The sequence below is a fragment of the Emys orbicularis genome, chromosome 7, assembly GCF_028017835.1.
Source record: "Emys orbicularis isolate rEmyOrb1 chromosome 7, rEmyOrb1.hap1, whole genome shotgun sequence".
NCBI classification, from domain to species: Eukaryota; Metazoa; Chordata; order Testudines; family Emydidae; genus Emys; species Emys orbicularis.
Genome location: NC_088689.1, coordinates 1,540,638 through 1,554,379, shown reverse-complemented (window position 1 = coordinate 1,554,379; position 13,742 = coordinate 1,540,638). Strand labels below are relative to the sequence as shown.

At 48.7% G+C, this 13,742-nt stretch overlaps 1 protein-coding gene across 1 annotated transcript in view; it reads right to left on the bottom strand.

Moving 5' to 3' along the window:
• Positions 1-10,660, bottom strand: part of ARHGAP19 (Rho GTPase activating protein 19) — a 32,749-nt gene extending 22,089 nt beyond the window's left edge. The window contains exons 1-2 of the mRNA XM_065408421.1: positions 10,632-10,660; positions 2,629-2,894 (exon numbers count right to left, since the gene is read on the bottom strand). Of these exons, the coding sequence (XP_065264493.1) occupies positions 2,629-2,894; positions 10,632-10,660 (295 nt within the window). The remainder of the gene's footprint in view (positions 1-2,628; positions 2,895-10,631) is intronic.
• Positions 10,661-13,742: the final 3,082 nt, after the last annotated feature.

Genomic DNA, 13,742 nt, shown 5'->3' with positions numbered 1-13,742 from the left:
GGAACACCGTCAACAGGAGAGCTCCAGCCCAGAATGCTCAATAGCCAGATGGTTAGGACCCTTTCCTGGGGTGTGAAAGAGCTGGGTTCAAGTCCCTGCAGCTACTGGTTATAAAGGGATGGTCTCTCTTTCACTCTGGTTGGTTGTGTTCTGCCAGAAAGCGCTGATCTGGCTTAGGCGCCTAACTCCAGGAATCCTGAGTGGAAACGGGCCCTTCCCTTCAGCCCAGAGTTTGGCACCTGGGTAAAGGCCTGGTGAGTCTGAGCATTATTGTTTCTCAACAAAGCTGGTCCTCTGGCTTTCTATTTTCTCAGCCTTTAGTAACGCCCGGTTGTTAATATGAAAGGCCTACTGCGCCTGGGAAACTAAACCAAGGAAAACTCTGCAAGTTCTGAATGGAAGCTCAGAACCCTGAGAGGCAGAAGCAAGGCGCTTGGACCCCTTCAATTTGACTGATTGCATAGACCTGTCCAAGTCTGATATAACCCATCCAGTTAGACTGACCTCGTTCTCAGAATGCCACTGTGACGTTCCCCTCTGGTGTTATCTGGACCGGTGATCTGCTAGGTCACTCCAACCCTCGACTCTGGGAGCCAGCCTTACCCTGCTCTGCTGTGAGAACCCTCACCCCTGGGCTGTTCACGCACAGCCTCTGGCGTGTAAACTGCTCCTTGGATTGTGCAACCGAATGACACTAGCCAATATCTCCAGTCCCAGACACAACCCTAGGAACCTCCGTCTTGCAGTGTCCAATTGTACCCGCTGGACGCTGCAAGCTTATATGAGTTTGGCAATTTAACAAGGAAATTGATATGTGCCAGGCATGTTATCCCAAGGGGAGTCTGACACGCTTCAAACCAAACGCACTGCTTCAGGTAGAATAAACCAACAGATTTATTAACGACAAAGATAGATTTAGTGATTATAAGTCAAAGCACAACAAGTCGGATTTGGTCAAATGAAATAAAAGCAAAACACATTCTAAGATGCTCTTAACACTTTCAGTGCCCTTACAAACTTAGATGCTTCTCACCACAGGCTGGCTGGTTGCCTTCAGCCAGGCTCTCCCCTTTGATCAGCGCTTTAGTCGCTTGGTGGTGGTGTCTGTAGATGGAGGTGGAAGAGAGAGGAAGAGCATGGCAAACGTCTCTCCCTTTTATCATGTTCTTTCTTCCCTCTTGGCTTTGCCCCCCCCTCCCCCCTTCAGGGTCAGGTGAGCATTACCTCATCGTAGTCCCAAACTGACCAAGGGAAGGGGAGTGACTCACTCGAGAGTCCAACAGATCCTTTGTTGCTGCCTACGGGCTAGTCTGCCGTGGCAGCGCTAACATGCCTTGTGTGGTCGCAGTGCCACCTCAACAAGGGGTGTCGCTCCCAGCGCTGGGGCACTGTTTACACTGGTGCTTTACTGCGCTGCAACTTGCTGTGCTCAGGGGGGTGTTTTTTCATACCCCTGGCTGTTAATTGCCAGTGTAGACAAGCCCTAGGCCAGTGTCCTTTGTTCCTTTGAGGCTGGGCTGGGTTTGTCCCATACATGCCCTGATGAGGTGTGGACTGCCCCTCTGCTCTTGGAGAGTTTTTGCCTGGGCTGGTTTTAAGCCATGAGGACACATTTTCAGCCTCATAACTATATATAGGAAATTACAACCTATAACCTTACTAACACATTGCTGTAACAACAATTACTATAACATCACTATAACAACAATGCTCAGTGCATCACGAGCCTTCCGAAGACACCCGACGTGACAAACTTTGCATTAGACACCACACAATCATATTATAAAAATGAACATGGGGGTGCAGGGTATTCTCCTGAGGTACACAACGTCACACTGGTCCTCTGGCTTTCTATTTTCTCAGCCTTTAGTAACGCCTGGTTGTTAATATGAAAGGCCTACTGCGCCTGGGAAACTAAACCAAGGAAAACCCTGCAAGTTCTGAATGGAAGCTCAGAACCCTGAGAGGCAGAAGCAAGGCGCTTGGACCCCTTCAATTTGACTGATTGCATAGACCTGTCCAAGTCTGATATAACCCATCCAGTTAGAGACTGACTTCATTCATTCTCAGACTGTCAGCTCTTCAGGGCAGGGAGCATGTCTTCACACATGTTTGTACTGACTCTGGCACAATGGGGCTGCCTTCTCACGGGGGCTTGGGGGAGCAACAGGAATCTGAATACTCAATAAGAAGACTTCCCCAAGAAAGGCTGATGCTTTGGGAATGACGAGAACAGATGCAACGATCTCCCTGCAGGTACCCTGGGGGTCAGACACCACAAATCAAGCAGAAACAAAAGAAGGGGCGACCTTGTATTCACTGACTGCTAATTAGATGCACTCTTGGTTTGGCTCCTTCCTTCAGGCTAGGGCCCTAGTCTGGGATGACAGCCCCAGGGTGCCAGGCAATGAATAAACACAGAGAGACAGGCCCAGTCCTGAAGAGCTTACAATCAGAAGAGGCGACACAACAGGTGGATGCAACAAGGAGCACATGCAACATGCCTGGCTCCCAAGAGTGCTTAGAGAGAGTGTGTGGTATGTGGCATAGCTAATGGAATCTGATTCAGGACCTCCATGGTCCACATCAAACTATGGAGACAGCTGCCAGGCAGAGCACAGTGCCTACCTTTACGCTTCAGAGACATTAGGGACCGAAAGAATCCAGAGGCTGTGCCAATGCCACCAGGCAGCTTGGGCTCCTCCTCCCCCATCAGCTGGGCCAACTCTGCTCCTGGCAGGTCGATGAGCCTGGTGATGTTGCTGACCACCAGCTCTGTGAAGACTTCAGGCTTCTCATGCCGCAACTTCTCCACAAAGAAGTCAGGGTTGAAGATGACTGTTTGCCCACGGAGGGAGGAGTCATTGCAGATGACAAACCTGCAGATGGCATCACTGGGAAAGAAAAGGAGACAGGTTGTAAAACATTTCCTCCAGAATTCACTCGTACAGCCAGTGTCCCCCCAAATCCCAGGCCTCCTGAGCAACCTCACGCTGGAAAAGACATCTACTCGCACTGGAGCTGCCAGTGTGTTCTTCAAAACCACTGCCTATCCCATGCTTGCTATTAATCGACAGCATGCGTAGCTTCAGCGGAGCTGGGACAACAGCTCTTCTTGGTTTTGTTTTTTAACGTTATAATTAACAACTGTACCCAAGACAAGGTGCACAAAACAGTACAACTGTCTCACAACTCTGTCTAATAAACCTTGCCAGCAAGATTTCAGATCACTAAATGCCTCATGGTAGAAATCTCAGAGAAAGGGAAAAAGCCCCAAAAGCAGCTATTTTAATCATTAACCAAACTTTAAACCTGAAGGCTCTAGTCACACTACCAGAGCAACTATCACTTGTGACAGTGAGCATATCCCCAAAGAATATATACCAGGTAACAAAAGCACAGCCACACATGGAATGCTACAATGCAGCCTGCAACTACCTTTATCTTTAATACAAAGGCCCACAGAAACTGCGTGCCCAAATATACTCAGATCAAGATTAGGAACTAAACACTGGGACTGGATTCTCCACTAGCTGCACCTCTTACCAAAGACAAAGGCAGTTGGAATTGGCTTGATTTTATCTCAGGCGCTGCCTACATGCTCATGGCAAATTACTAGAGGGGCCCTACATTTAGGCAAAGGCGGGGTGTCTGCAAGGTACACATACACCACTGACAGCATCCAGACAAATATCAAGACTTTCCTCTAGCTTTCACAAAGGTTCAAACTGGTAGCACAGCACCAAATGTGCACAGACATTTAATTCCCCAGTGGGGAGTGTTAAACATATTTTTTTCTGCTGTAAACCAATAATTACAAATAGCAACGAATGGAGAAGACAGAAAAAAAATCCCATACTACACATAGAAAGGTAACCTCAATCTACAATCTATTGTCTCTGTTATTTGTGAGCTTCAATAACTATGTGAACTATATGCATCTGTGACGTTATTGACATGAACTGTGACCGTATAGATCATTGTTACAACCAAGGTCCTATAGTGGCACCAAATCTTGTACAAAGGAGGTCGAGTGGGGTGTCTATGGAAAGGTTATGATTTGCTGGTTATGATTATGATATCTGTATGCAGGTATCATTTTGTATCTAATGTTATAAGTATTGGCTCTATCCTGTCTGTATTTCAAACTTGTGCTATACTTCTGGGTGACACCCCAGACAGGCTGGCATCAGTACGGCCTCGCCTGCTTGATGGCCCATTAAGAACCATCAGCTACACAACTGACCTATTGAGAGAAGGCAGATACACCTTATGACTCAGCAAGGCATGCAGGGACATGCCTATGGACAGAACTCTGAAGCTTTCAAGCCATGTGCTGGGCAGCTTGTGTTTGAAACAAAGGAAACACAGGCCACATGACAAGAGGCTATAAAAGGCAGCTGCATCTTCTCCATTTTGTCTTCAATCCTGCTTCTGACCTCTGGAGGAACTATGCTTGAAACTGAAGCTCTGAACAAAGGACTGAACAACCCATCCAAGCTGGGATGTTTGTACTCCAGAGACTTAATTGGTTTAAAATCAGCAGTAATCCCATCAAGCCTAAACTAAGAACTTTGCAATTGTTGTATGTATTTGATTCCATTTAACCAGTTTTAACTCTCATCTATATTTCTTTCTTTTTATGAATAAACCTTTAGGTTTTAAGTATCAGAGGGGTAGCCGTGTTAGTCTGAATCTGTAAAAAGCAACAGAGGGTCCTGTGGCACCTTTAAGACTAACAGAAGTATTGGGAGCATAAGCTTTCGTGGGTAAGAACCTCACTTCTTCAGATGCAAGTAATGGAAATCTCCAGAGGCAGGTATAAATCAGTATGGAGATAACGAGGTTAGTTCAATCAGGGAGGGTGAGGTGCTCTGCTAGCAGTAGAGGTGTGAACACCAAGGGAGGAGAAACTGCTTCTGTAGTTCTCTTACCCATGAAAGCTTATGCTCCCAATACTTCTGTTAGTCTTAAAGGTGCCACAGGACCCTCTGTTGCTTTTTACAGATTCAGACTAACACGGCTACCCCTCTGATACTTTTCAATAACTGCTGTTCTTCAAGATGTGTTGCTCATGTCCATTCCATTCTAGGTGTGCACGCGCCTACGTGTGTGGTCAGCAGAGATTTTTGCCTTAGCGATATCTGTAGGGCCAGCCATGGCGCCCCCATGAGTGCCACTCTCACGTGCTGGTGTATCAGGCACTGCCGGCCCTATGCCTTTTCGGTTCCTTCTTGCTGACAACCCTGACAGAGGGGCAAGAGAGTGGGTAATGGAATGGACATGAGCAACACATCTCGAAGAACAACAGTTATAAAAGGTAGGTAACCGGGTTTTTTGGGGGTCTTGCTCATGTTGATTCCATTCTAGGCGACTCACAAGCAGCATCAATCAAGGTGGGCTCAGAGTTCACAGTCTTGCAGCTTGCAGCACTGCTCTGCCAAAGCTAGCGTCATCTCGAGCTTGCTGGGTCAGTGCATAATGAGACGCGAACGTGTGGACGGACAACCAGGTAGCGTCTCGACAGATTTCTTGGCTCGGTACCTGTGCCAGGAAGGCTGCCAATGATGCCTGTGCCCTAGTTGAGCGTGCCGTCACTATCGCTGGCGGATGCAGGCTGAAACCTGTGATCCAGGATGAGATCCTCTGAGCAGACACTGGGCAACCCTTCATCCTGTCTGCCACTGCAACGAAGAACTGCATTGACTTATGAAACGGCTTTGTTCTATCTATGTAGAAGGCCAGCGCCCTCCGGATGTCCAGGGTGTGTAGCCTGCGTTCCTCATCTGACGCATGAGGCATTGGAATTAAGACTGGTAAGTATATGTCCTGGCCAGTATGAAATTGGGAAATGACCTTGGGCAGAAACGCCAGGTGCGGGCACAGCTGGACCTTGTCCTTGTAGAAAACCATACAGGGTGGCTCTGAGGCAAGCACCCTGATCTCAGACACCCTACGGGCCAACGTTATCATGACCAGGAATGAAACCTTCCAGGAGAGAAGCAGGAGAGAGCAGGGAGCCAAAGGCTCAAAGGGAGATCCCATGAGCCTTGACAGCACAAGATTCAGGCCCCAGGATGTGAGGATAGAGCCACTCCAGACCCTTCAAAAACCACGCCGTCATATGGTGGGCGAAGATAGACCTGCCTTGGAACGGAGGATGGAACGCTGAAATGGCAGCCAGGTGGACCTTGATCGAAGAGAGGGACAAGTCTTGGAGCTTGAGGTGCAGCAAATAATCCAGGATATCCTGCAGCGGGGCCTCCGAGGCCCGAATACGCCACTCCAAGGTCCAACATGTGAACCTTTTCCACTTCGCCAGGTAGGTCGTCCTGGTGGAGGGTTTCCTGCTGCCTAGCAAGATCTGCTGAACACGGGTCGAGCGTGCCCGTTCGTCCGTGCTTAGCCACGCAGTAGCCAAGCCGTCAAGTGCAGCGCTGCCAGGTTCAGGTGCAACAGACTGCCGTGGCTCTGGGACAGCAGATCCGGCCGATGTGGCAGTTGTAGTGGGACAGCTGCTGAAAGGCTCAGCAACGTGCCGAACCAGTGCTGGCGAGGCCACGCGGGGGCCACCAGGATAATCTTTGCTCTGTCTTGCTTGACTTTCACAAGGACCCTGTGAATCAATGGCACTGGCAGGAAGGTGTACATCAGCAAGGTATAGCCCTGAGATACTAATGTCCAGTACCCAGCAGTCCGAGGTGACCCGCAACCAGGCCGAATGGTAGGGGTGAAGGCAGTTGAAGAAAGAAAATGGTGGAGCTGGGGAATTGACTGGGGCCTCGCGCGCTCGCTTCTGACCTCCGGAATGCTTTGCTGGGCCAGGCTGCTCAGGTGAGCGGGAGGTGGAAAGGCAGTGACGACCAAACCCAGACAAGGCTGCCAAGACCTTGGCGGCGGAGGTGGCCGGAACTGCTTGCGCACCGACTGTGACGTATGCATGCCCAGTGAGCGAAGGGTGGACCTGGTGTCTTTCAGCCCATGGAGTCTCACATCCGTCTGGTCAGAAAAGAGACCATTCCCATCGAATGGGAGGTCTTGCATGGAGATCTGCATCTCCTGGGAGACTCCAGTGGTCTGAAGCCAGGAGCTGCACCTCATTACCACTGCGGACGCTACCACCCTGGCTGCCGAGTCCGCCGCTTCCCACGCCATCTGGAAGGAGCACCTGGCCATCGCGGTGCCCTCCTCCACCAGAGTATCAAACTCTTAGGAGTGGGTACTGCCTCCTGGCGCGCCTCTCACACCGAGCTTGGTGCCGTCGGTGCCATCACCTGCTGCTCCGAGGCGGAGGCAGACAAGCGGAGCGAAGGGGCATTGCCATGACCGGCACTCCCCACATGTTCCAACAAGGCCACTGGCCGGGCTGCTACTGCGCCGATGCGGCCTCGGGCGCCCATTTACGCCATTGGGGTCTAGGTGAGGGGCTAACTCTCCCTTCTGTGCCAGAGGAACTGCCTTTCGGAGACCACGGTGGGGCCGTGAATGCCTGGGTCTGTTTAGAGACCACTGTCTTCGGAGCCTGGTGCCCAGAATGAGGGGACCAATGTCAGAGCCGGGGGGACTGGAGATGGAATGGAGAGTGCTCCCACGTCATAGGCGACTGGGATCAACATCGAGAGGGCGACTGGCAGGAGGGTGACTGGTACCGGTAGTAAGGAGACCGGCGCCTCCCTCTATGCAGTCCACATCAAGATGACGGGGACTGTGATCGTGGTGCCGGTGACCGAGGGTGAGCCCCAGACAATCTGGGCAGTGGCTCCAGTTACCTGCGGCGCGGAGGTGGAGAGCACGTCATTGTCTCAGGGGATCGGCGGCACTCCACCGCTCCCTGAGGAGCTTTAGCGGCTGGCTCTTGGGGAACCTTTGCCGAAACCTGCGGCACTTGCTGTGTCGGCGGTGCGGGTGGAGGCCTTTGCTCTCTCGGCGGTGCGGGAGCACGCGAGGACATTGGTGTCGGCAGGAGTGTTGGTACGATACCATTCACAGGAGTCGGAGGAGAACCTTTCATGGGGATAACGGCTCTGACGGGAGAAGGCCGACTGCGTGGCTCCGGGGTAGACGGGAGGCCCGAGGTGGATCCTTTGCCCAATGAAACCTGGCTCTTCTTTCCTGGCGCCGGGGAGCCATGCTTCCTCACCTTCTTTTTAGGCACGGTGCTGGGCAGAGGTCGGTGCTGGCAGTGCACTTTGCACTGATGCTGAGGTGCTCAGCCAATCCTGCCGGGATGGCTCGGCGGCCAGACAGAGGGTGGACTCCGTGAGGAGAGCCCATAATTGAATATCCTGCTCCTTCTGTGTGCGGAGCTGAAAGTTCTTACAGATACGGCACTTGTCTTTTGTGTGTGCCTCCTCCAAGCACTTGAGACAGCTGCTGTGGGGGTCACTCACAGGCATAGACCTGTTACAGTCTGCGCAGGGCTTAAACCTGGGAGACTGAGGCATGCTCCCTCCGGGGCAAAGTCCCCACTGGGACTCTACTACCAACTATGAACATGCAACAGCTACTGAACACTAACTACTAAAGAATTAACTATTTACAAGGCCCAAAGGCACAAAGTCCGAATACGAAAACTGCTAGCCCTTGGTAAGCAAGGAAAGGCGCTCTGACTAACCACCATGGGCGGTAAGAAAGAACTGAGAGGGCGTAGGGCTGGCGGGCCTGATATACTGGCGCATGAGCATGGCATCAAAGGGGCGTCACAGCAGGCCCTACGAATACCACTAGAGGCAAAAATCTCCGATGACCGCGCACACCTAGAATGGAATCGACATGAGCAAGCACTCGAAGGAGGACTGTGGTGTCATAACTAGGCTACGTGACCAGAATAAGTGACAAGAGAACTTGGGACTTAGACTCCACAGTGGAAAACACTTGCTGGAATCACTGTAAACCACGGACTTGCAGCCAGCACTCTGCAATTTGTGCTGAGTGAGAATCCCAACAGAAACCCTCTCTGCTGTCACTACTACACAGGTGTGATGGGGGCTATTTTGAGAGAATAGTGGAGACTGAAAGGATGCAAGGCAGATGAGACTGGCAGAATCATCTCAGAGTAACAAGCTGTGAGGGGTTCACAGCTGTATTCTGTAGGGTAGCCTAGGCAGCATGCTACTGATTCCAGTATCACTGGATGGGTCTCTCAGCCGTTTGTTGCACCTAAGGACTTAAGACCAAGATGGAGCAATTCAGTACCAACTGCCAAAGACACCTGCTGATTGATCTCCCCATACTCACAATGTTACAAGGGTTTAAAAACCACACACAAGTGCCAATTCTTCCCAACAATGTGTAGCCAGAGCTCTGTCCTGAAATCCGTAACAACCCACTTTGATCCAACACAAGTCCTCCTGCTGACTGTGAAGAGTTACAAAGGGATCTCACAAAACTAGGTGACTGGGCAACAAAACGGCAGAGGAAATTCAATGTTGAGAAATGCAAAGTAATGCACATTGTGTTTTCCAATCCCAACTATACATACGAAATGGTGGGATCTAAATTAGCTGTTCCCACTTGAGAAAGAGATCTTGGAATCATCATGGATTGTTCTCTGAAAACATCTACTCAATGTGCAGCGGCAGTCAAAAAAGCTAAGAGAATGGTAGGAACCATTAGGAAAAAGATAGATAATAAGACAGAAAATGTCATAATGCCACTATATGAATCCACGGTATGCCCACATCTTGAATACTGCATGCAGTTCTGGTCGCCCCATCTCAAAAAATATATTAGAATTGGAAAAAGTACAGAGAAAGGCAACAAAAATGATCAGGGTATGGAACAGCTTCCATAGGAGGAGAGATTAAAAAGATTGGGACTGTTAAGTTTGGAAAAGAGACGACTGAGGGGGGATATGATAGTGGTCTATAAAATCATGAATGAGGTGGAGAAAAAGTGTTATTTACCCCTTCACATAACACAAGAACTGGGAATCAACCAATGAAATTAATAGGCAGCAGGTTTAAAAACAAACATAAGGAAGTACTTCTTCACATAACACACAGTCAACCTGAGGAACTCATTACCAAGGGATGTTAAAGACCAAAAGTGTAAGTGGGTTCAAAAAAGAATTAGATAAGTTAATGGAGGATAGATCCATCAATTGCTATTAGCCAAGATGGTCAGGGATGCAAACCCACGCTCTGGGTGTCCTTAAATCTCTGGCTATCAGAAGATGGGACTGGATGACAGGGGATAGATAATTCAAATGTCCTGTTTTGTTCATTCCCTCTGAAGTGTCTGGCACTAGCCACTGTTGGAAGACAGGATGTTGGGCTAACTGGACCATTGATCTGACCCAGTCCGGCCATCCTTATGAGGTGGTTTATTATTTAGACCCAGCTACCCTGCCTGCAATGATCCTTGCTCTGTTATTCACTCACTAGCAGTTTTTGTTCCCCACACAGTAGATATGCAAATACTTTCTAACAGCTACATCAAGCCGCACAAACTATCTGCTCCCTCCACTGCTAATTACGTCTCTAGATTCGCAGAGAGAAAACCCACTGCACTAAAATCAAATCTCTCCAACCTAGAACCACCGACAGGATCACCAGGCATATTCCAGAGGTTAGTTTCAGTAAATTCAATAATGCCTAAAGCAAAAACAGATAGAAAACCAAATCTCTTACATGAATGCCGAGAGCTTTTGGAGAGGCATTGGGAAGCAAAGACACTGAGAAAAGAACTTGCTCCTTGTTTCCAAAAACAAAGACACCCGCCTGCCCCAGCACAGCCTATGCAAATTCCACGCATGCTACAAGACACAAGGGCGCATTATTGGGTCTGAAGGGCCCCCTTGGCACACACTGGGCATCAGCCGTCACGCAGAGACAAAAGTGAAAAGAAAAGCTGGACAAACTGATTATGTCACTTCCCAAAGGTCAGTGTAGCCGGAGTCTCATGGCAAACAATTCCATCTGCACAGAAACTAGGGATATGAATTAGGGATACTTTGGGCTTAAGTAATGTAACTAACAGGAACCTACCAAATGGTCCCCAGTTTAACCCATCTATACGACAAGTGAAGCCATGTCACTAGGTCCCCTGTCTGGGTTGAAGCATGGTTCCATTTTGTAGTGATTACAGAGCTGTCACCATGTCTCTCAATCATGCTAAAGCCATATCCTTGGACCAGTGGTGGACAACCTGCGGGCCGCATGCGTCCCGTCAGGGTAATCTGCAGGTGGGGCACGAGACAGTTTGTTTACATTGACCGTCCGCAGGCACGGCCGCTCGCAACTCCAAGTGGCCGCAGTTCGCCATTTACAAATGTAGATTTTTTGTTTTGTTACAGAACTGCTCTCAAAAACAAAACAATGTAAAACTTTAGAGCCTACAAATCCACTCAGTCCTACTTCTTGTTCAGCCAATCGCTAAGACAAACAAGTTTGCTTACATTTACGTGAGATAATGCTGCCTTCTTCTTATTTACAATGTCACCAGAGGGTGAGAACAGGCATTTGCATGGCACTTTTGTAGCTGGCATTGCAAGGTATTTATGTGCCAGATACGCTAAACATTCAATAGGCCCCTTCATGCTTCGGCCACCATTCCAGAGGACATGCTTCCATGCTGACGACGCATGTTAACTCTGTTAATTCAATATTAATAATGTTAATGCCCAATGTAAATTAGAGTAATTTCTAATGTCTCCATAATAAATGGATTTAGGGAAGCCCTAATGAACTTTCTTAAATAGAGGAGACACATTTAGGTACCAAAGGATGTGAAATACATTATCTTCTAGTCATTCCACTACAGGTTCCTCCATTTTTTTTTGTCCCTCTTCCCCACGCCCCGAAATCTGGGATGAAACCTGTCTGACCCTGGAACTTTGTCTCCGGACATTCTCGTTCCTTGATTCTTGTTCTGGCACAATCTCCATTTTCTGAGATATTTCTTCTTCCTCCCTGAAGAAAAATATGCCTTTGTGGCATCTGTGCCCCCATCTTCCTTTGTGAGGACCCAGGCAAAGAATCCATTACATTTTTCTATTTAGTATTGTCTGCGTCTCTCTCAACCCTTGATATCTCCTAGTGACTTCACCGTTTCCTTCATTAGCCTTTATCTTCTATGTTCTAAACGTTTCTAATTTATTATTACATGTGGAGTCTTTCTTCCATTTTCTGCCTAATTGTGTCATAAACTTTAACCCTTTTACTGCTGAATGTTATGGTATTCCCACTGTGCAATGACTCTGATGGAACCTTGGCACTTCATTAAGAACCTAGGTAGGAGGTACACAGCATAGCACTGGAGATGAACTTTTCCCCATCTGCCAGGTACATCAGATAGCACTCAAGTGGTTAACTTCCTTCTGGCCTTCCAGCATCCCAGTTTTTACCCCTCTCCCAGCCAGGAGGGTCTATGCTCTATGCCTTCCATCACTGCTTGCAAATGGTTCCTCTCACTCAATTCCTGATTTACCCATGTTGACCTTCTGCTCTGGCTTTACATTGTGAAGTTAGAAGCAAGCCCAGACAAACACAGATTTTACACTCATGTAACTCCATTAAGTCAACAGAACTTACTTCTCGTGTATCCCACTATAATGGCAATGCTCAGTCGCACATCCCATCTCTTTCCTGGGGACATTATCCCATTTGTTTGCTTCCCAAACTTTCTTTCCACAAACTCAGTAACCATAGTTTAGGTCTCACTTTAGTCCTGATCTTCAAAGACCTCCATAGGATTGACTCAGGCTTCACAAGGGATCAACTCATCCTGCATGATTGTGACCTCTGACAACAGCTGCTCTCCACTAAAATAATGGAACCGTTACCCCTAGAGTGAGACTTGTGTGCCTGATAGCTTTTTCTGCAACTTGTCCATAATTGTGGGACTCACTCCCAGGAGGTGCTGGGCTCACCATGAATCTTCTGAGCAAAATTAGAGCCTACTGCTTTGTCCAAGCTTTCTCCATAATAACAAAACCACCCCCCAACCAAACATTAAAACCTTGGGCTAATTAGGGGGAGGGGAGTGGGAAAGGAGAACAAGCCATTTGTTCCTTTATTGTGTACTTTGAGATGATGTAAGGCACTCAGATACCATGGTGATGAGTGATCTATAAAAGCAGAGATGAAAGAAATCCTAATTACAAACAAGACAGAAAATAGAAATAACATGTCTGAGCAAATGCCTGTCTCCCCTTTGCTGCTGTTCTGTGAACTGTGTGTAGGTGGGGCACATCCAGTCGCCCCGTTTACCCTGGGTATAGCAGGCAGGAGCACTGGGCTTTGTCTGAAGGTTACACACACTGCGGTGCTGCAGATTAACAGGATTATTGTGTGCAATGCCTGTGGGGGCTTTATTTCTGTGCAGAAATGGGGTCCTGCTTTACATTTGCATTTTGATTAGCAATAACGATACCCAGGCATCTGTGTGTGCGAGGAAGGGTCACTAATAAAGTGACCTTTATAAATTAAAAGGCCCATTGAAGTGCAGGAATAGGAAATTGGAGGCGGTTTCCAGCTGTGCCAGTCAGAGATGGACAGGCATCCAGGGAAACATGGAACAGGGAGCAGAAAATGGAAGAACTGCAGATGGGTTCATAGGAATAGGTAATAGGTTACTGCAAGGGTGTTTTGGGGAGGCCTCAAAAATATGCTGTGAGGGGGTATGCAAACCCCACACTGGACAAAGGGTTAAGGAGCTGCTCTGGGCTCAGCCAGCCCTGCCCCACCTGCAAGAGATGCTCAGGGAGCCGAGCAGCGCAGCTCAGCTGGGGGTAGGTCTGG